Source organism: Ipomoea nil, unplaced genomic scaffold (assembly GCF_001879475.1).
Source record: "Ipomoea nil cultivar Tokyo-kokei standard unplaced genomic scaffold, Asagao_1.1 scaffold2754, whole genome shotgun sequence".
Classification (NCBI taxonomy): Eukaryota; Viridiplantae; Streptophyta; class Magnoliopsida; order Solanales; family Convolvulaceae; genus Ipomoea; species Ipomoea nil.
In genome coordinates this window covers 395,625-417,500 of record NW_017619182.1, presented here as the reverse complement: position 1 = coordinate 417,500, position 21,876 = coordinate 395,625, and the positions used below count along the sequence as shown (strand labels likewise).

The 21,876-nt window shown below is 33.3% G+C and overlaps 2 protein-coding genes, 3 long non-coding RNA genes and 1 other non-coding gene across 6 annotated transcripts in view; 4 read left to right on the top strand and 2 right to left on the bottom strand.

Moving 5' to 3' along the window:
- LOC109156689 overlaps positions 1-1,669 on the top strand; it is a 1,866-nt gene extending 197 nt beyond the window's left edge. Inside the window, exons 1-3 of the long non-coding RNA XR_002050098.1 lie at positions 1-21; positions 96-138; positions 1,370-1,669. The exon at positions 1-21 is cut by the window's left edge and continues 197 nt beyond it. This is a non-coding gene — a long non-coding RNA (uncharacterized LOC109156689). The remainder of the gene's footprint in view (positions 22-95; positions 139-1,369) is intronic.
- Positions 1,670-4,369: 2,700 nt separating this feature from the next.
- LOC109156686 (UDP-glucuronic acid decarboxylase 6-like) lies at positions 4,370-8,370 on the bottom strand. The gene is made up of 13 exons (XM_019304525.1): positions 8,146-8,370; positions 7,852-7,926; positions 7,351-7,437; positions 7,188-7,275; positions 7,011-7,102; positions 6,862-6,926; positions 6,699-6,787; positions 6,476-6,553; positions 6,294-6,387; positions 6,158-6,224; positions 6,022-6,085; positions 4,835-4,875; positions 4,370-4,746 (listed from the first exon to the last, which is right to left on the bottom strand). Exons 2-13 carry the CDS (start codon positions 7,915-7,917, stop codon positions 4,561-4,563), a joined length of 1,017 nt encoding a protein of 338 aa, XP_019160070.1. The 5' UTR covers positions 7,918-7,926; positions 8,146-8,370; the 3' UTR covers positions 4,370-4,560.
- LOC109156691 lies at positions 5,536-16,814 on the top strand. The gene is made up of 2 exons (XR_002050100.1): positions 5,536-5,574; positions 16,732-16,814. It is a non-coding gene; the product is annotated as an uncharacterized LOC109156691 (long non-coding RNA).
- Positions 13,812-15,884, top strand: LOC109156690. Its single transcript, XR_002050099.1, has 3 exons — positions 13,812-13,897; positions 15,160-15,687; positions 15,780-15,884. It is a non-coding gene; the product is annotated as an uncharacterized LOC109156690 (long non-coding RNA).
- TRNAR-CCG lies at positions 15,596-15,668 on the top strand. The gene has a single exon. It is a non-coding gene; the product is annotated as a tRNA-Arg (tRNA).
- On the bottom strand, positions 16,595-20,171 carry LOC109156688 (ubiquitin-conjugating enzyme E2 7-like). The gene is made up of 6 exons (XM_019304526.1): positions 19,916-20,171; positions 19,714-19,816; positions 18,534-18,631; positions 18,347-18,447; positions 17,147-17,224; positions 16,595-16,981 (listed from the first exon to the last, which is right to left on the bottom strand). Exons 1-6 carry the CDS (start codon positions 19,968-19,970, stop codon positions 16,904-16,906), a joined length of 513 nt encoding a protein of 170 aa, XP_019160071.1. The 5' UTR covers positions 19,971-20,171; the 3' UTR covers positions 16,595-16,903.
- Positions 20,172-21,876: the final 1,705 nt, after the last annotated feature.

Sequence of the window (21,876 nt, the reverse complement as noted above, 5' to 3'; positions counted from 1 at the left end):
AGATGTCCCTCGGCCTCACTGGTGCGTATATAATTTCGCTTATATGTATATACTCCTACATCCTTTGATGTTCGTTTCTGATTGTTGATTTGCAGAGGAGGACGCTAAGAACTCTAAATTCGCGCAGAGGCACAAAAAGTGAGTATGTTTCTCGCGTTCGTACTGACGGTACTGTTGTTTTGTTTGGACATTTGAAACCCTAGATTGAAATTCCGTGGTAGGATCATAGATCTAGTTGTCACTTTCTCATCCGTGTGCTAATCTTTGATGCTATTAGTGATTGATTTTGTCGGATTTATACCTTATCTGATTGTTAGGTGTTATTTCATTTGATTACATTCATCAGAGAGTTTGACCGTGTACTTGTTTTGCTTTGCTATGTTGTGCCAATGTTCCAATGATTTCAAAGCTTAACCTTTTCTCCTCTCATTAAAAGGCTCTAGAGACAAAGCATTGCCATCTCAACGTTCATCAAGACATCAACTGCAATTTGCATACATTTTCATTTGATTTAGTTCATCAGAGTTAAACCAATGTTAATCTTATCATGCTTTTCTTGAGATTGTTGTGTCAATGCCCCATGTTTTTCAATTCACTCATCAAAATATCAAAATAAACAAATAAAGCTCTTGAAACAAACCATTGACAACTGATTTTTCACCTGATGTGGCCTTGTGTTCTTCATAACATTCTGACTATTATGTGATACAATAGTAGATTGAATCTTTAAAAAAAAAAATTAACCTTTGAATGCTGTTGCCAAAATGTTACACTAAAAATATATGGGATACTTAAAATCACAGTTAATGAATAGGTGATTGCAATTCCATGTATTGATAACCTGATCCATCAAGACTGCATTATGTGGCTGATTTACTGTTTTAATAGCTTTACACTTCCTAAGAGAATATGCTATGTGCCTATGGGGTACTTGTTAAGTAAAATAAACGTTCTACATGGAAATGTTTTAACTTCTATTGTGGTTTTCTCTTTTTTATAGTATAACAAGCTGTAGGTGTGAATGTGTCATAGATACAAGTCTTGAGAACAGCCTCTAGTGGTCATGGCAAATTATTTAGTAAACGTGCAAAACTAAACAGTCCAAACTCTTTAAATCACTATTGCATATACCTATTCCCTTTGCCACCCGGCCACCACTATACGTGTGTTTTTGCTCAAACTTAATAATTGAGAAATAGATGTGTAGGAAGTCGGTCTTTTTCTATAAATGTCTTGTCATTGAACAACATTGTATAGCATTGAAATTTTTGTATGATATATCTGCCTAAGAACAACATTGTATATCATTGAAATTGTTGTATGATAGGTTAATTTAAATATCTGCTTAATTGCCCTTCTGTTTCTGCAGGTAATTTTAAAGCTCAAAGCTCATGCTGGATAAGAGGCATTTGCACCTGAGACAGCTGCACTTTTCTTTTTAATTTCTTGTGTTTTCTTTTGTTTCTAAATGAATCAGACAATACTGATTTCATAAAGCATCCCCATAGCTTTTGGTGGAAGCAAACTTTACGTTGGTCTATTGAGAAATTTGGATACTGTTAATTAGAAGAGTGTTTTCTCCCCCTTCTGTTCTGTCATGAGCTTCTGATTTGGCTCACCAGATTTCTTCTTTCAAACGGAAATATTTAAAATACTGATTCCTGTTTAACATGTTGCACTACTTTTCAATTCTCAATTTCCAGTAGAAAATCATAAAACATGTTCATGAAATATATTTCCTTCTCATCTTTTCAATTATATAGGGATGGCAACCGGGCGGTGGCAAGGAGTATATTCCCCGTCCTTGAAACCTTGTTCCCATCTTCGGCGGGGAATTAAAAATAGTCTCCATTCTCAACTCGCAGAGAACAATCGTTATGTTGTGCAACTGTGTGCACCATGCATGTTGCACACGGTTACGAACGATGCTGTTTCACTATGGTGGAGTAACGGTGCCGTTAGTGGCACCGTTTAGCTCCACCAATCTCTTTTTTTTTTAAACTCTAATTGACGGGATTTCCACTATTTTTGGTGTGGATATATAGTTCATTAATTTTGGATACATAGTTCATTAATTTTAGATATATAATTTATTAATTTTGGATATATAGTTCACTAATTTTAAATTTATAGTTCATTAATTTTGAATATATAGTCCATTTATTCTTAATATACAGACGTAGCGACCAAAACAGGGTACCTGTAACCTGTGTCACGTGTGGATATATAGTTCACTAATTCTGGATATATAGTTCGTTAATTTTGGATATATAGTTCATTATTCTGGATATATAGTACAGACGGCAATCAAAAATGAATTTCTTTTTTAAAGTCGAACGCGTCGACGCCGTTTTTGTAACCGTGTGCACCATGCATGGTGCACACGGTTGCATGGCATAATTTGCACGCGGAGAATTAGGCGGTGATGGTGATTCCTCGTTTCTGGTCAACTTTTAGTCAAAATTTTAAATTAGCGAAATTTTTTATTTTTAAAAAATTTATATATATATATATATATATATATATATATATATATATATATATATATATATATATATATATATAGTGAGAACAGGTCTTTCCGTGCGGTTAGTGCGGCATATACCATTAGGTATGCATAAATGCATCACGTTCGAAAATACACCATTATGTATGGTGTTTTTTTTTTTTTTTTGTGGTGCATTTTTTTGGCTTTTCATTTTGGTGTATACCCGTGCGGTTGTGCGAGTGATTAATGTACGTGAGTTTTGTACTTAATATGCGTGAGTCTTGTGTTTAAGGTGTGTGAGGTTTGTGCTTAATGTGCATGAGTGTGTAGTGCTTAATGTGCGTGAGTTTTGTACTTAAGGTGCGTGAGTCTTATGTGTTTAATGTGCGTGAGTTGTGTGTTTAATGTGCGTGAGTGTGTACTTAATGTGAATTGTTGTTGAAACTTTAAAGTGTTTTGTGCTTAAGGTGCGTGAGTCTTGTGCTTAAGGTGCGTGAGTTTTGTACTTAATGTGAGTTGTTGTTAAAACTTAAAGTGCCTGTGTTTTTGTGCTTAAGGTGCGTGAGTTTTGTGCTTAAGTTGTGAGTTTGTGTTCTGAATCTATATATATATATATATATATATATATATATATATATATATATATATATATATATATATATATATATATATATATATATATATATAGATCCAATGAATCATATTAATCAAGATTTTTTCAGTATTTTCGCGCACATTCTCCTACCTAGCGAACTGCAAGAGTAAACTCGTCATAAAACACCAGAATAGGGAAAATCACATTGTTGTGTGTTTTATTACACTATTGGTGCATGTTGTCAACACTGTTGGTGTATTCTGAAACCCGGTCGCTATAAATGGCCACTGTAATTACCATAACACGGGAATACCCATTGGTGTGTTTCACTGTGGTGTGTTTTATTACACTATTAGTGTATGTTGTCAACACTGTTGCTGTATTCTGGAACCCGCTATAAATGGCCACTGTAATTATCATAACGCCCCACTTACTAAAACACGTGAAAATCCTCAGAATTACCACTGTCGTTAGATTAAACTGATTCAACGACACAGATACAACCACACGACCACACCTAATGACATGACCACATATGAGCGCTCTTCTATATATATATATATATATATATATATATATATATATATATATATATATATATATATTCGGGGATGGGGTGTGAGGGGTATTCTTGTTCCGGACGGAAAATTACATACATTCCTTGTCCCTATTGCAATTTAGTGTCTTGATGCACACCTTCAAAGATAGAACCAAATCCTCATTCCCAAAAAAATAATGATAATAGGTATAATATTTCATCCCTATTAGGGGTAGGTACTATATCATCAATGCCAATGACTAATTCTAATTAATTGATCAAAGTTATGTTAAATTTTATATTGTATTTTTTTTAATATATTCCATAGCATATGTCAAATTGTTAACAATAACAATTATGTCAAATTTAATTCGGATGTAGTTTGAAGATTTCTAACTTAAAAAGACATTTTTTATGAAAATCTAAGTTAAAAGAATAATAATAGAGGGTAAAATAAGAAAAATAATAAAAATACTAAAATTAAAATAATATGAATCATTCATTTTACAAACAATTACACTAATATTTGTTTTAGTTAGAGTTAGAGTCAGATGTCTAACTTTATTAGCTCTTATTAAATTTGTATTTGTAGATTTATTTATATTTATATATTTATATTTAATATTAGTAGATAAAAATATAGTAGGGTAGATATATAATTTTATACTTTGTATGTAGTGTAGGTTAGTTATAGTCGGGCAAATATATAAGAATTAGTTAAGATTGTAAATTATTTAAGTCAAGTAAATGATAACTTAAATTATTCTTGTTGATCGAAAAAACGTGAAGACAAAAAGTGGTGAAAACCAACATGTACTCCCATGCTGCTATATGCCTATATATACTTGAAAAGGCAAAATCCACACAACACATGAAGGGCTAAGCAAAGAACAAAAAGATTTGAACAGACACTTGTTCAACATATAACAGCAATGGAGCTCAACTCTTTCTTTGGATTCCAAGCCTGCTGCGGAAATCCTCTTCCATGAGAGGAATGCCGTTGCGCAACTTCACCTTCGGCTCCCACCCAAGCAACACCCTCGCCTTTGTGATGTCCGGCTTTCTCTGCCGAGGATCATCCGGTGTGTTCTCCACCTTGATGATCTTCACATTTGGATTAATCATCTGCAAAAAAACCAGACTCATAACTGCCAACTTTCATCTTGAATATGTAAAAAACTAAAAACGTAACGGTTCAGAGAGCTAGCTTTACCTCCATCACTGTCTCAGCAAGTTCAAGCATTGTGAATTCACCTGACAGTGATAATTCAAGTTAGCTTTGCTAGTATAGCAGCTTTCTAGGAAGATAACCGAGAAAACAAAGGCAGAAGCGAAATATAATGCAGTCTAAAACACATTCAAGAGCTGAGATAAAAGGCGTTGGCTCAAATCACTTAAGCATGCAACAACGCTCTCAATGGTATTGCGTAGAGCTGTCAAAACGGGCAGCCTGGGATGAGCTTTGAGATTTTAGGCCTGTTTTATTTGCGAGCTTTTTAGCCCACCCCGTAACTACTAAATTTTAAAAAATTATTAAAATAAATAAATATTACAAATTTACAAAACAAAAACCCTAAGATAATCCCCAATTTCTTTATCTTTAGACTATCTTTATTTAAAATTTAGAGTTTAGAGTATTTAAAATGATTTTAACATTTACTTATTTTTTAAAAAATTTTATAAATTTACAAAATTACAAAGTTAATATTTTGCTTGGCGGCCAACCGCCTAACCCCGTGGGCCTAAGGCAGGGTGAGCTAGCCTCCCTTAGGCCTATATTATTGGCGAGCTTTGGTGGGCCTGCCTCGCCGGCCTGCTTTGACAACTCTAGTCTTGCGGGATGCAGATGTCAATGGCAATTTATATCCTGCAGTACGGCGCATGTTGCATTGTGCGCCCAGATGCAAAACGACGTCGTTTCAATTTTTTTTTTTTTTTTAAAAAAAAAATTTCGTTACCCAGTGTTTGGCAGTTAATTTTCCTTAAAAAAAAAAATTCATGTTCAAAAATGTACATAATGTTATACTAGAATACACATAACTGTATACATGAATGTACATAATTATATAACAAAATACACATACTTTTTTTTAAAAGATAATACACATAATCTAACATAATACATAATAAACATAAACTTTTAACATAATACACAAAAAAATTCCTAATTCGGATGTACATAGTTGTTTAAAAAAAAATGTACATAATTGTATAAAAAATATACATAATCATGTCAACTTCTTACCACGCCTCCCAAAACGATGTCGTTTTGGGAGGCGCTGGCGCACAGTGCACTGTGCACCGTGGTGCAGGGTATAACGATTGGATACCAATAGAGTATAAAAAAAAAAAAAAATCAACATTCAGAAGTGTTTGCAATGTCAAAGTCATGGGAAAAACCTGGGTTGCCAATGTTAATGGGTCCAGTATTCTCTCCCTCCATCAGCCGAATAAGTCCATCAACCTTCACAATCAAGAATTCAAGATAAACGAGGTATTTAATTTGCTGTTAAGTGGCTAACAGACAATTACGCACCATATCAGAAACATAGCAGAAGCTTCGGGTTTGAGTTCCGGGCAACTGGACAGTCAATGGCTCGTCGCTACACAAAACGCAATTGTGAGAGCAAGAAAAGATTCTCGATATTAAGCAGTAGCATTTGGAGCTTTACCGAATTGCCTGAGCAATGAAATTGCTGACAACACGACCATCATCGATGTTCATCCTTGGTCCATACGTATTAAAGATTCTAGCAATTCGGATTTCTGTCAATGTGCCAGGAAAACTAAATAAGAAGACAATAACCGACTCAACTGTTGAGCCACTGTTAAAATACAAGTTAGAAACAATTACCTATCCCGTGTTGCCTGTGATAATCAAACATCAAAGTCTCCGCAACTCTTTTTCCCTCGTCATAGCAGCTCCTGACTCCTGAAATCCGGTACGACAACTATCCCATGAACACCCGCATTCTAATCGAGTAGTGTCGAGTGGGTAAGCTACCGAAACTCCACTGAGGTCCAAGGTGAAATGGACTCAAAATTGGGAAGTTAGTTGCAAGTGGTTAATTACCTACCTATTGGGTTAACATTGCCCCAATAACTCTCCTCCTGAGGATGAACTAGGGGATCTCCATAAACCTCGGAAGTTGATGTTAGCAGAATCCTGCGTGTACGATAGAAATGGTCACAAGATCGAGGATTTCAATTGACAAGAAAACGCAAAGATCTAATTCTTACCTCGCGCCAACTCTCTTGGCAAGTCCCAACATATTTAATGTCCCGATTACATTTGTCTTAATTGTCTGCAGATTCATACGAGAAATGAACTAAGAAAACGTTACGAGTCTAACATACACGAAGAACATTATTGTATCTTAATTACTGACCTTCACCGGGTTGTATTTGTAGAAAATAGGGGAAGCAGGACAAGCGAGATGATAAATTCGGTCAACTTCAACGAACAATTTCTCTGTGACATCTGCACAGGAAGAGGAGATACGATATATGATAAACTTGGCAGAAGATCACGAAAAGTGCCAAAAACATCATAGAAATGGCCTTACCATGTCGAATAAGCTCGAATCTTGGATGGCCAATCCATTGCTTAAGGTTATCCTTTGATCCCGTGAAATAGTTATCCACAACAATCACCTAATGCAAAACGTTTAATCAAGTATATCACTACACTGTAAACATACAACTCAAAGACAACGTGTAACCATTTACCTCATTCTTCTCGTTTTGCATTAGCTTGTCCACGAGATGAGAGCCAATGAACCCAGCACCACCGGTAACCAGAATTCTCATGTTCGCCTATCATTACAGAACGAACAAATTTAGGACAGGAAGAATAAATGAACAATAAGAGATGAAAGTATGAACTACTGTCGAGAAACAAAGAGCTACACATGCTCCCAAGTCCCAACTGTCTCAACTAAAAGTTTAAGTGGATAGTGAAACTACACATTTATATTTTATATACTATATATGCTCAACACTCTCAATCTAAGGATGAAAAACAAGCAAACTAGCACTCTAGCACCAGATTTCAAATCCATTAGACCAATACTTAAAATGTTGAATGGCCAAATCCAACAATTGGTGGCTAGGGGGCCTCTCTCTCTCGAAAGGAATAAAGTTGCACCTTAGCTAACTTTTAGCTTAGTAGTAAGTGTTTGATCCTAACACAAAATTATCAGAAATTGAAGTTCAAAAGTACAATTTCACCTGGAAAAATTTCGCCTTTCTCAGCGGCGAGGGCTCTGGTGGTGGCTTTCTTCCATTTGAAGCCATTCTTTCAGACTACAAACACCATACCGACAAACCAAATCACCATTAAGAATCACAAACCCAATTCAAAGCTCAGTATAAACCCCCCAAAAATGCAATCCTTTTTTTTTTTTTTTTGAGTAGTCATTTTTAAAGTGCAAGCAAAGATCTCCCCAGAAAGAATAGCATACCAAAATATGAACCTTCAACAAATTAGGGAAAAAAAAAAGAAAAAGAAAAACATTAAATCACCTGATTCTATGCAAATTACAGTGAAAACTGAAAAGGGTTTTAGGGATAGGCAATGGCAAAGCTTGATACATGAGTGTGCATATATATATCTCACAAACATTCTAAGCACTCAAGTAGTACAGTGAATATGCAAGACATGAAGCCATGTTTGGTGCCACACCAAACATTCTTGCCAACAGACAGAGAAAAAGATAGAGAAACCAAACAAACAAACAAACAATTTTTTTTTATTTTTTTTTAAAGAAGTTCAAGAATAAAATTAAATCTTCAGAAATACGTAAAGTGGGCGGATAGAGTGAGAGTGTGATCAAAGATTGATAGAAGAAAAAAGAGAAAGCAGACCCACATTTAAGTGCTTGATCTGAACCAAATCGCTCAAATATTTACTATTTTTTCAGTGGAAACAATTATTAATTGAAAATTAAACTTGTAATTATCGCAAAGAGTCTGCTCTGAAAGTGCTTGTAAATTGATAAGCTGATCTGTTGATGTTGATGATTGATTATGATAAAAATAATATCAGTTATTCAATTTAAATTTATTAAGGTAGGTAAGAGTTAATTCTATTTTTTGTGCTAGATTTATAAGTGACAATTCACTTTTCGTTATTTTTCTTAGAACATTCGTCTTTGGTTCTAGTATTATTGTAGCATGATCATTTTTTGTTCTCTGTTAACAAAATCGTTGAAATGTCGGTTAAATGTAAAGATATTTTGATCTTTTTTATACAAAGTTGGTTGACTCGTTATATTTTTATTTATTTATTGTTTTTCTAAAAAATCTTAATTGAATACCTAAATACTTTTTATTTTATGAAATTTAAACGATTTTTATTGATGAAGGACAAAAAAAAAGGTCATGCCAAAATAATACTAGGACTAAAAGAGAATGTTCTATAAAAAAAATTAAAAGTATATTACCACCTATAAATCTTGACAAAAATTGAAATTAAGTGGCTTATGTAATATCTACAACACACACACACACACACACACACACACACACACACACACACACACACACACACACACACACACACACACACACACATATATATATATATATATATATATATATAAAATCTAACATCAAATAAATAAACAAATGATTTCACCCGCAAGGTATGGATGAGATTGTGTAAATTTCTTCTCTTAATTAAAGGTTTCGAGTTTGAGTTTTACCTCTTCAACGACATCCGGTGTCAGGACCATTGTGAATTGAATGGGGTCCACTTCATTTCTCAGTTTTCCATTTATCGATTTTCTATTTTTCATTTTCTATCTTTTTAATTTTTCATTTCTTCTAATTTTTTGATATAATTTTACAAATTCAATTTGTAAATAAAAAAATTAATACACTAATACTAGATTTATAAAAGGTAACAAAGTTAATAAAAACATATTATTAAGAAAAGTACAATTAATTCAATTATTTTAGTATATAGTTTGATTACAAAATAAAATAATAAGAGAAAACACACGAGGAGAAACAAAATTAATAAATTTTTAATACAGTAAATATTTCTTTCAATTATTAACGATTATAAATCATATATTATTTTCAAGCACCTTGTGCTAGGAAATGTCACAGGATTGAACCCCGGTGGTGTGGTCTTAACTCTTTAGACTACAATAGATAAAGTATAGAACAAATACTACCTTATAATAGAGTCAATACTATTTCAAAAAAAAAAAAAAATCACATTACAAATACCCTAAATCTTAAAAATGCTCTCTCTAAAAAATAATAATAATAATAATAATAATAATAATAAAAGCGATAATTGCATTTTTTGTCCCTAAGTTATTGAGTAATTGTAGAATTCGTCCCTGAGTGTTGGTCATGGTCACTTTTCGTCCCTAAGTTATCATTGGCGTTGAACTTTTCGTCCCTGAGTGTTGGCCATGCTCACTTTTCGTTCCTAAGTTATCATTGGCGTTGCACTTTTCGTCCCTGAGTTATACTAAAATTGCAAATTTCGTCCCTAATCAGTAATCACTATTACACAAATGGTATACTACGCCACTTAATATACGACGATTTTTTAAATAATCGTCGTATATACCTTAATTAATTTTTTTACGTCATACACTTTAAATAACCATCGGGGTTATTTCTTTATTTATTTTTACACATACACGACGGTTTTCGAAGTGTTGCGCATGAAAGTGACTGCTGTTGTAAATATACACTTTCTACGGCAGTTTCGAAAATCGCCGTGTATGCTAATTATATACGGCGGTTAAACAACCGCCATGTGTCAACTATATACGACAGTTATTTAAACAACCGACATTTATTAAGTGACATAATATAACACAATATATTAGACGGCGGTTATTTAAAAAAATCGCCGTCTATTAAGTGATGTAGTATACCATTTATGTAGTAGTGATTAGGGACGAAATTTGCAATTTTTGTATGACTCAGGAACGAAAAGTGCAACGTCAATGATAAGTTAGGGACGAAAAGTGAACATGACCAACACTTAGGGACAAATCCTACAATTTCCTTATAACTCAGGGACAAAAAGTGCAACGCCAATGATAACTTAGGGACGAAAAGTGAGCATGATCAACACTTAAGGACGAATTCTACAATTACCCTATAACTTAGGGACGAAAAGAGCAACTTTCTCTTAAAAAAATAAAAAGTGACCGAATCATCATGAAAATATAAAATTTACATATTAATATGTTTTTCAATTTTCAGTTGAAGATAATTTACATCAATTAGAATAAGGATTAAATAGTATAAATGAATAAGGGTCAAATAGGCCATCGAACTGCACACAATAATGCAATTAGGCCACTAAACTTTAAAAAAAAAAAAAAAACAACAATGGGGTCTCTAAACTAACCATTTTCATGCAATTAAGTCAATTTACAGGTTTTGCAAGTTAGTAACAGGTCACCCAAATTTTAAAATATATATATATATTAATTATTATTTAAAAATAATAATTTAAAATTAAAAAAAAAAAAAAAACAAGTTTAATCTCCGCCGGAGACGAGTTTCTTCGTCTCCGGCAGAGCGAAGAAACCTTTTTTTTTTTTTAATTTATTATTTTTAAATAATAATTTTTTAAAAAAATATTTTATAATTTTTGGGTGACCTGTTACTAACCTACAAAACATATAAATTAGACTAATTGAATGAGTTTTGTTAGTTTAGTGGCCTAATTGTTGTTTTTTTAAGTTCAGTGGCCTAATTGCATTATTGTGTGCAGTTCAATGGTCTATTTGACCCTTATTCCAATATAATAAATATATTGTATTATTGTTTGGTAATCATAATATTACAAGTTCCACCCTCAAAGAAAACAGTCTATTAATTTTCATTAGTAAAAAATAAACTCTTTATTTTTTACTTAATTCTTTAGTATTTTTTTAATTATTTTTTAAATTTAAATTTTTATATTTAATAATATTTTTATATAATTTTTAAATGTATAAAATTATATACTAATGCTAAACTTAATATTTTGAAAAGTTAAATTACAAATAAATTTCAGTTAATGTTTGTTAACTAAGCCAGACACGAAATTCCGCAACATTACAACGTTGTACAAGTTTGTTTCCATATATAAATAAGTCAATAATTTACGAGTTAATTCCAGTAAAGGTCCTCCGACTATATTGATTTTCTACAATTAGTCCTTGACTTTTAATTTGGACAATTTATGTCCCTTGACTTTTAAATTCTTTCCAATGTTGGTCCTTCCGTTAGATGAAAGTTAAGTGGGTGTTAAATGAAGGGGTAAAGTAGTCATTTCGGTGTTTTTAATTTAAATGCATGGGAAGAATGAAAGCCAGGTGGAGTTTTAAAACTGAATGCAATCCCACTTCTGCGAACTATTATGTGTCTTCCCTCCATTTTTAAACTGAATGCAATCCTTGGTCGCCTTTTCTCATAGTCTCACTTTTTTTTTGATAAGCTGGTCAGTCTCTCATATATGTATGTATTTACATATGTATGTGTATGTATGTATATCACTGCATTCTTTGAGACACTAAAGTTGCAGTTCTTTTATACATTAACGCACCCGTTTTTACCTCTAAGACTACAAATGGACCATGTGATCTGAAGATATATAGAAGTTAGAAACTATAAGAAAAAATCATGTATCCATCTGCGTAAGTTGCAATTTTTAAAAACCCCTGCTTCTGCCCACACATTACCACTGGGCCTGCAAATATGCATGTGTAAAGGTTAAAACCAAGAGGACAATATGTTCAAAATAAAGCAAATAGCATGCTATGATTTTCTAATATGCTTCTAATGCAACATAAATAAATTCTGCGAGTATGGTCATAAATATTTGTACTCACCTGAAAGTAATTTAACTCAGTTTCATGTTCTTTCATCTATATGATTTTTTGGATGAATGTTAAAATATGTAATATTCCTTTGTTGTGGGTTGTAATTCGTGATGCAATATATTATGATGTGTCTGACCCTAGCTTTGTTGCTTCACTAGTCAACTGGGATCTTCCATATGCTCAGCGCTATATATACACCAATCATCCCAAAAGATTTTCTCAGCTCAAGCAATCTGGATTTGAAAACCTGAGAGGTCTAAAGATTTTTGTTGTAGAAAAATTGTTCTACAAAAATGTGATTAAAGGATATGAAATGCAATCCAAGAAAAGGTTCAAGTGCAACTCTCTTTTAAAGGTATCAATACTGACAGTACATTCGGTATTGCGTTTGTTTGCTGTTCAAGTACCAAGTAATCAACAAAGGACAGAAGTAGTTATTAATGTTATTCATTTACTAAGTAATTAGAAAATGACACAGTTGTTAGGAAGAAAAAAAGTTCTTTTCTGGGTTGTTTGTTAATTATAATAATCCCCATAAAACTAAATGATGTCCATCTACAGATGTAATTTAAAAGGCTAAATAATTTTGTAACTTGCTGCTGCAATGTTTATACTTTGTTCAGTATGAGTTTCTTTTCTTCTCTTAAAGTTAACTTGCTGCACTAAAATATTTTCCCTTTTCCTTTGCCTGAGTTTCTGTGTTTAGAGTGAGTTTTATTCGAGGTGCTTGTGTACATTCTGATAGTAATTTGCAATGTTAAAAAATGTACATATTTGATTTAAATTCCTAATGTTTTCTGTGGTGACTTACATGACACTGTATTGTATGTTTCTCGAGAATTAGATTCACACTCTGTATTTATGTAACTTTCTCGCTTCATTGGTGGTGGAACCCCTGATCTAAATTTGGCCAATTTTCTTCACATGATCATAACCATGGCAGAGTCAGGTTCAACTGAGGAGCATATTGAACTCTACATTATAAATAGCCAGAAAATGTCGAGACTCCCTGAAGGCGAACTTGTTTGGTCCCTTTAAGATAGCGTGTTTTCAAATGGAAAATGAGGAGCCAGTGATGACTAGCTTTGAGCAGCTAATGAACCAAATCCAGTCAAATTCAAGAAGAAACCAGGGATACATTCTAATTGGCCACCTGCAGACTGGAAAACTGCACCTGGCTTTCATTCTTCCCGTGCATTTAAATTAAAAACACCAAAAAGACTACTTTACCCCTTCATTTAACATCCACTTAACCTTCATCTAACGGAAGGACCAACATTGAAAAGAATTTGAAAGTCAAGGGACCTAAATTGTCCAAATTAAAAGTCGGGGACCAATTGTACAATTCTAAACGCTGTTCTTTGAGCAGGAAAGACGCTGAAGTTACGACTCCGCTCTTTCTCGGACGTTTGATCGATCAACAAATAACGGTACTGATTGTCTGATTCAATCCTTTGCGCGTGTTAGTGATGTTCTTCTGTACGTAGATCTTGTCCGAATGTCCGTTTTTAGGTTTGTTTTGTTTGTTTGTTTGTTTTTTATTTATTTATTTTATTTTTATTTTTTAATTTTCTCTTCTGATATTCTGCGACTTTTTGTTTGTTTGCTTATTTTTTTCACTGAATTTAGATCATAGATCTGGAAGCCCAATTGGCTAGCTCCGATTTTGTTGTCGTTTTCACTGTCATCGTGGCACGATGAATCTCAGTGGTTTTCTGGAGAGGTGTAGGGAAAAACCCAATTGATCGCGAGACTTGGAATCTGAATATCGTGAATCTCACCTTAATAATTTTTGTTTTTAATCGCTTGAAAGGTTGGTCCAGAGATAATGCGGTTTAACTTTGAAAGAGTTATGTTTGAACTTGAGAATGCAGATTGTAAATTTCATACCATGTGGATTTTTTGGTGGTAAAAGCTTTTGAACTTTGGAAGAATTATGCTTGAGAATAGTAGATTGCAATTTTTTTGCCCTGTGCTTTTGGTAAGACAGCTTGTTCCATAACCCGTAGCCACTACCCGAATGTGTGCACTAGTTAAATCCTGCCTTGTAACCCTATCTGGCAAAGTATCAGGTAAACCAGCTTAGGTTGTGACCTGCTCAAACCAAGAAGGTCAATAAGCTGCTCCTACTGAGAGCCGAACTTGAAATCTTGTGGTTACTAAGCCAAAAACCTGACCAACTTGGCTTGTGTTGGCCCTATAGTGAACACAGTTTAGTTTTAAAGTATGATGCAACCTAGAGTAAGATGATATCGGATATGATGAATTATCTTAAAAGATGGAAGCTTCTCGAAAGAAAGAAAAAAAGGTTGGTAATTTTATATATATGTTGTGTGAAAAAGTTTGTGTTAGTATAAATATAAGTATTTGTGAAATTGGTGTAGATTGTTGACAAGTGAAAAGGGGTGTTTTGTAATGGAGGGGTTCAAAATGCATTTCTGGAAGTGTAGATAGATGTTTAGTTACAGATTTAACAGGCAGGCATGTAGGATTTATGGTGCTTTGAGGTGGTGAATTATGAAATGAGGATTTGAGCTGGGAAGGTGACATTTATTACTAAGTCCTCCTAAGCCAGGAGGGGTGATTGTAATTTGTGCAGTGGTGTCAGGTGTGTGTATACTTATATTTCATTTTGTATTTTTTGCTGTATAGAAAACAAAACACTCACTTTACCAGCTTTTGTCTTGTCTAGGGACTGGACCACTGCTATTTATTTCATGACTGTAATTTGAAAGAGAAACAAGTGAATATTTTAGTGTAAACCTTACCATTCTCTTAATCGTCATAGTTGAGTATAATATTGTTTCTGAAAGAATTTGACGCCTCGAATTTGGGACGTATGTAGTTCATTTTCTGTGTGATCTGAGAAGTTCAGATAGCTGTGGTTTGATATAGTTTCTGCATGAAGTATCTTAAGATATCTATGTTTTTTGTGTGTGTATTGTAGATAGAGCTGGTTTGAAATGAATGTTTCATAGATGTCTATTATTTGGAGTTAATGCAGTTTTGTTTGTTTGCATCTTTTTCACTGAATTTATCATAGCTCATTTGGCTTGTTCTGGATTTGTCATCATGCTTTCATGAATTTTGATGGTTTAGTAAAATGCAGGGTAGAGAAATAACAAATAGATCGCATAGCGAAGTGGATATCGTGTTAGACTCCGGATCTAAAGGTCGTGGGTTCGAATCCCACTGCGATCGATACAATTTTTTTTGCCAAGTTCTACTACATGTACTCCCTGATGTGGCGGATATTGATAAACTATTTTTTCCAAAGTGGGAGTACACAGTATTTTCCATAATGTAATGCAGCTTTTTGACATCTTATAGGATACTACTAAATGTACTTGGCACTGTTACTACAATGTTATACCAAGTTCAAGTGGCATTATACTATATATGGTCTTTAATTGTTTATTAGATGCACGAAAACAGGATGTTTGCAATACGGGAAAATGCAACGTATGAAACATGAAGAATACGTACAAATATTGACCTAATAGTTGGAATTGTTATATTGACCCAATAATTGAGAACTAGTAAGCAAACTGAGAAACTAAAAACGGGTCATAATGACATTAATGAATTCAATTGTAATATAATCAATATAAATTATGATGTAACATTATAGAACAGTACAAAATTTGAACAAGTTTTTCTATTTGGTACTAAATAAGGGGAGATTCAAGACTCTCAAAATAAATTAACTTATAACTGAACAGCTCAAATAAAAAAACTAATAAATTGCTCTCACTGAGAGCCAAACGGGGAAGATTCAAGATTTTAATTGACAAGAGAAACCCGTAGTTAGTCACTACTCAAAATAAATTAACTTATAACTAACCGGCTCAAATTAAAAAAACTAATAAATTACTTTCACTGAAAGTCAAACTTAAAATCTTGTAGTTACCAAATCAATAGTCCAATCAACTTGGCACATAATCCAAGACCATTCAAGTATAGCTATTTGAACAATACAAAAGCTAAACAGGAGAATATCCATATCCAGCAGGAGACTTAACAAAGCAAAAGGCAACTATATTCCCACTCTAACAATTTATGCCACAATATCAGCATCCTAGACCACTTGGTTAAAAAGCACAAAAGCATCCTAGATGAATATGAGGTACACAAACACCATCAATCACGAAGTTGATCATCATCAAGTCAAACCAAGTTCCAAAAAATTTTGATTTTTTTAAAGGCAGTTCACCTTTAAAATGTATGTTTTAACAAAATATGAAGAAAACCAAAAAAAAGAAAGAAAAAAAAAAAAAAAAAAAAGAAAAAAAAAGCGAGTATGACCCTGACAGCAATTCTACATCGGGTATCGATCAACAGCAAAAAGAAATAGAAGACAGTCGGTTGCTGAGGCAGCCAGCCATCAATTCTTGGCAACCACGACCTTTTGGAGCAAGAATTCGCACTTGTCAAGCCTACATCATCTCTTGTGACCGCCTTACGCATCGGCTCACCTTTTTCCTGAATTCATCCTTGTTTTCTCTCCATTCTTTCTGCGAACATGCAACAATAGTTAAAGGTTGTTTAATCAAAAATTGAGATTCAGCATGGCAACACATGTAGATAATAGAAAGCCTTAGGTCAATACAAAATGTAGTATAAGATAATAGAAAGCCTTAGGTCAATACAAAAGAACAAGAAAACGCATTAACACTTACAGCAGCTTCCACATTAGCAGGAGACTCATCATTAGGGCCTGAAAGCATGGATATGATACTTAAAACTATACTCTCCACCTGCAATTACAATCCTCTTGGTCAAGTTGGACTAAACAATTTTTTTTTTTTTTTACTTGCAACACACAATAATACAAACTATCACGACAATGCTAGTAAAGAGAAGAGAACAAGGAAAACTATGAGACTTATAATAAAAGCTAATAGTGAAAACAAATAGAGCACCAAACAAAGGGAGAAGACAACCGCACAGAAACCTTTCAAATTAAAAGGTATGACAAAAGGTTTAAAAAGACCAGATAATCAATCTTTTTTACATAGCAAATTGGAGTATGAAAAAGGTATGGTAAATATCTGAGTCTTGTATGAGGCATGTTCAGTAACCAAGGAAAATTGGAGAATTTTCAAAAATAAAAAATTCTTTCTCCAAAGGAATGAACAGAACCCGTGTTGTCCATACAAATTTGGAAAACATGACTGAACAATACCTTTTTTAATTTATTACAATTGGATTGAATAGTTTAGTTTAATCATAATTATTAGATACGGAGTAGTTATTTAGCTTATTCTCAGAAAATTGGAAAAATGGGAAAGTGGAAAGCTCAGAAAATGAAAATTGGAAAAATGTAAAACAAATAGTCCATAGTAAACAGCCCCTAGGATCTTTACACACAACAAGGGCAAAAAAATATAGTGAGAGAACAAGTAATAGAGATTATACAAAATACAAGAGCATTGAGTTTTTAAGAGGTGTTAGCATTTTATAATAACCCCATATAATGAAACGTAAACTGAAATAAAGTTTTAAGAGTTGCATACTTTTGTCCTCTAGCATGACTTCTTAAAGATGTTAGCAGACATATATGCGATGGTCCTAGCCATCAAAATATAAGCAGTTTGGAACAAATTTTGAAAAAGCATGTTGGTGATATTTACTGCTATTTGTAGGTTTCATGATAGAAAATACTGACACTATTAATTTAAAGTACTACACGAAAATGAATGAAACCAGCTTTGACTAGTCATTTACATTCCTTGTGATATGTTCACAGGTAAAATAAATCAATTGAACAATATTTATTAGCAAGCAATGAATTAGAGATGAACAAGGTTACAATGGAAAAGGAGCATTTGATGCCCAAATTAAAAATGTTATTTTCATGATTTCATCTAAGGTCATACCGTATGGACAGGTGACCAACGCTCACTAGCAAGCTCATAACCATTTGGATCATCACCAGGGGGATGAAGAATTGAAATGCAAACCTTGCCGTCGGTGTATACTGTATATCAATGAAAAAGAATGAATGCATTGACAATAATGATAATGTAACCATTACAATCATAAATTGAAGTATAGTTTACAGACCATTAGGATGCCAGATCTCTGAGGTAAATCTCATAGCAGGAGGACTGTTTGGGTAATTTTGAGGAAAACTCATTATAGCATTGAAAAAGCCCCCTTCGCTGCATCCATAATTTCAATATACTTAGAGTTAGGAATTCCTCATAACTAAGCAGTAAGCACAATTATTTATTCTTGGTAGATGGAAGAGAAAATTGTAAACGAGACATCAGACAATTGACAAATACCATGCATATATGGATTATATTATAAAAGATGATTAAGTTCAATGTCTTGAGTAATTGTTAAGTAGCCATCTTTTCTAGACAATTAAATGCAGGTAAAACAAATGCAATATATTAATGATATAATTAATGATCAAAGCACCCAAGCCTCCATCAAGAAGAATCAAGAACAGCCCGAACGGGCTTAGCTCACTAGTTCAGTAGACAGTATTTGGGAGAAGGGACCAAGATTGAAAACTCAGCAGCAGCAGTGTGGGGATTATGCCCAAAGTGGGCAAATCCCTTATGCGTACCGGCATTTGGCCCTGTCTACTGAACCATTGAGTCATTTAAGTCATTTACATCTTCCCAAATGTTCTATCGAGCCGGGGTGTGGGAGGCCCTTGGGGTTGGGTATTCAACCTTTTGGGAGAGCAATTCACCTTATCCACAACAGTGTGTCAAAATAACCCAATTCACTATATCAAAAACAAATGGAACAAATAATGATCAAAGAACCCAAGGCCCCATCAATAATAATTCGGCTTATGTTACAGCAGAATGTGTCAACATAACCAAATTAACTAATAAAAAACAACTAATGATCAAAGCACAGGCCTCAATCAAGAAGAGTCCATAACAATTCACCTTATATTACAGCACAGTTTATCAAAATAACCGAATTCACCATATCCAAAACAAATGAAACACTAAATATCAAAGCACACAAGCCTCCACCAAAAAAGAATCAATAACAATTCACCTTATATTAAAGCACACTGTAAAAATAACCTAATTCACTATATAAAAAACAAAGGAACTCCAAAACCCACAAATAATTAAGAATTAACAGAACCCTATAAATCAATACTGCGACAGAGACAAAACCCATACACAAAAAGATATACAATTGAATTTACCAACAGTATTTAGTGAAAGATAAATCCAAGAAAACAGAATCTTGAATTCAAAAGACTCACTACAAAGTATCAGGAGGTCCAATAATCGTTACGCTCCATTCGAAAAGATTGTTTTCGTCCACCAAGCCAGCTGAGAAACCATCAACGGGGTTTTTGCAGAGATCTACAAGAAAATCACCGATCTTTGTATAAAATTAAACAACCCAGAATATGAAAACTTTAATTTTCATCAAGAAAACAAAAGGGGCAAGAATGGATTTACCTCTAAGTTGTTTTTGGAGAAGAAGGCTGGCTTGGGAGGGCGAAGCTGAAGCCATGGCAGATGAGATTTTAGACAGAGAGAGCAGGAAAGAAAAGAAGGCTCTAGGGCGCCGAAAGAGACGCTATAGAGAGGAAATCAGAGATTTATAGGCATTTCAATGTACACAATCACATGGTTTGGGGGTTTGGGCCAAGAGGGCAAGAGAGAGGAAGAGATAAAAGGAAAGAAAGTTCTGTTCCGGAGTCAAAAGTCTTTCCTATCTCTGCTTTCATTTGATTTTTATAAAAGAAAAAAATTGCAATATAGAAAATTATTTGTCCTTTTTTTTTAAAAAAAATATTAATATTAATATAGTAATATTACGAGGGCGTTTACTAACAGGAAATTTTCAAGAATTTTCGAAAATTGAAAATTGAAAACAACTAAAGTGTTTACTATGTTCTTTTTTTATTTCCAAAATTGAGAACTATTCTCCCTTTTTGTAAGAAATTAGAAACACAATCTAAACTTGTTTTCAAAATAGAAAACACACGCATGAACAGTACCATAGGTACCATCGATTCCTACCAGCCACATTTTTTTCTTCTTTCTTCCAGACTGCATCGCCGATCTCCTTCTTTTGCTAGTTCAAACGTTGGTGCTGCCTCGCCACCGATCTCCTTGCTCTGCTAGTCCTAACGCCGTTGCTGCCTCGTCGCCGGTCTCCTTGAGCTTCTGATTTTGCACTCTGGAAGGTCACCCAAGCTTGAATCTCCAGATCTGATAGTTTATTGTTGTGAAAATGGCTGAGAAGAGGGAGAAAGAAGAGACAGAGTACAAGGTCCAGATCTGCTAGAAATGCTTCAACGCCGTCCCACCTCCGTTGGTTTTGAGCTTCTGATTTTGTTGAATATGCAGATCTGCTATACTCTGGTTATGAGCTTGGTCAAATTAAATTATAATTAAAGTTAGTTTTAAATTGTCATTGAAACTTGGACAAAATTAAATTATAATTAAATTTAGTTCCACCTAATGTTGAAGTGTTATAATCATGGTGTACTCAATTTTATTTGTAATGTTTTGTAATCACATTTCGTCACAAAACAACTTATTTTAAATTATTGTAATTAATATGTTTTATAATGACATTTTAATTTGTCACGAAATAACACACATACACACACACACACACACACACACACACACATATATATATATATGTATATATATATATATATATATATATATATATATATAGTACATTTTTAATTTAGTAAATGGAGAATGAATTTCGAAAATAGGTGCAGATAAACAAGTTTTCAATTTCAGTTTTCGAAAACAGAGAATTGAAAACAGAGAATTTTCAAAAACAGAGAATAGAAAACAGAAAACAATTTTCTGTTAGTAAACGAGCCCTACATTTCTCTCTTAATTTCATCTATTCCATGTCATTTTTTTTGGAAAAATTCCGTGTTGATATATATATATATATATATATATGTATGTATGTATGTATGTATGTATGTATGTATGTATGTATGTATGTATGTATATATATGTATGTATGTATGTATATATATATATATATATATATATATATATACATACATACATACATATATATACATACATACATACATATACATACATACATACATACATACATACATACATACATACATACATACATACATACATACATACATATATATATATATATATATATATATATATATATATATATAGGGTTATTTTCTAGTGCACACTCTTGTTTAAATGTGAACTAGTAGACTGATGTGGTGCATTTATTTGTGCGACTCGACGGTGGGAGCGTTGTAGTTCCCGTGCACTGTCATGTAGGTGTGCATTTCAGAGTTTGCGATAAACTAATTTTAATAAACTACGCGTGTTTCCTGTGAACTATGCGGTCGTTCGTCTTTTTTTTTTTTTTTTTTTTTTTTTTTTTCCCACTTGTGGTGGCG

What these genes read in the sequence shown, in the direction of transcription:
- LOC109156686 (XM_019304525.1), bottom strand. Translation starts at nt 7,917, where the DNA reads ATGGCTTCAAATGGAAGAAAGCCACCACCAGAGCCCTCGCCGCTGAGA. An exon ending in TGCAAAACGAGAAGAATGAG is followed by an intron (nt 7,276 to 7,350) that starts GTAAATGGTTAC and finishes GTTTTGCATTAG; the next exon opens with GTGATTGTTGTGGATAACTA. An exon ending in TTCATTGCTCAGGCAATTCG is followed by an intron (nt 6,225 to 6,293) that starts GTAAAGCTCCAA and finishes CGTTTTGTGTAG; the next exon opens with CGACGAGCCATTGACTGTCC.
- LOC109156688 (XM_019304526.1), bottom strand. Translation starts at nt 19,970, where the DNA reads ATGGCTTCAGCTTCGCCCTCCCAAGCCAGCCTTCTTCTCCAAAAACAA. An exon ending in TCTCCAAAAACAACTTAGAG is followed by an intron (nt 19,817 to 19,915) that starts GTAAATCCATTC and finishes ATTTTCTTGTAG; the next exon opens with ATCTCTGCAAAAACCCCGTT. An exon ending in CTGCTAATGTGGAAGCTGCT is followed by an intron (nt 16,982 to 17,146) that starts GTAAGTGTTAAT and finishes GCATGTTCGCAG; the next exon opens with AAAGAATGGAGAGAAAACAA.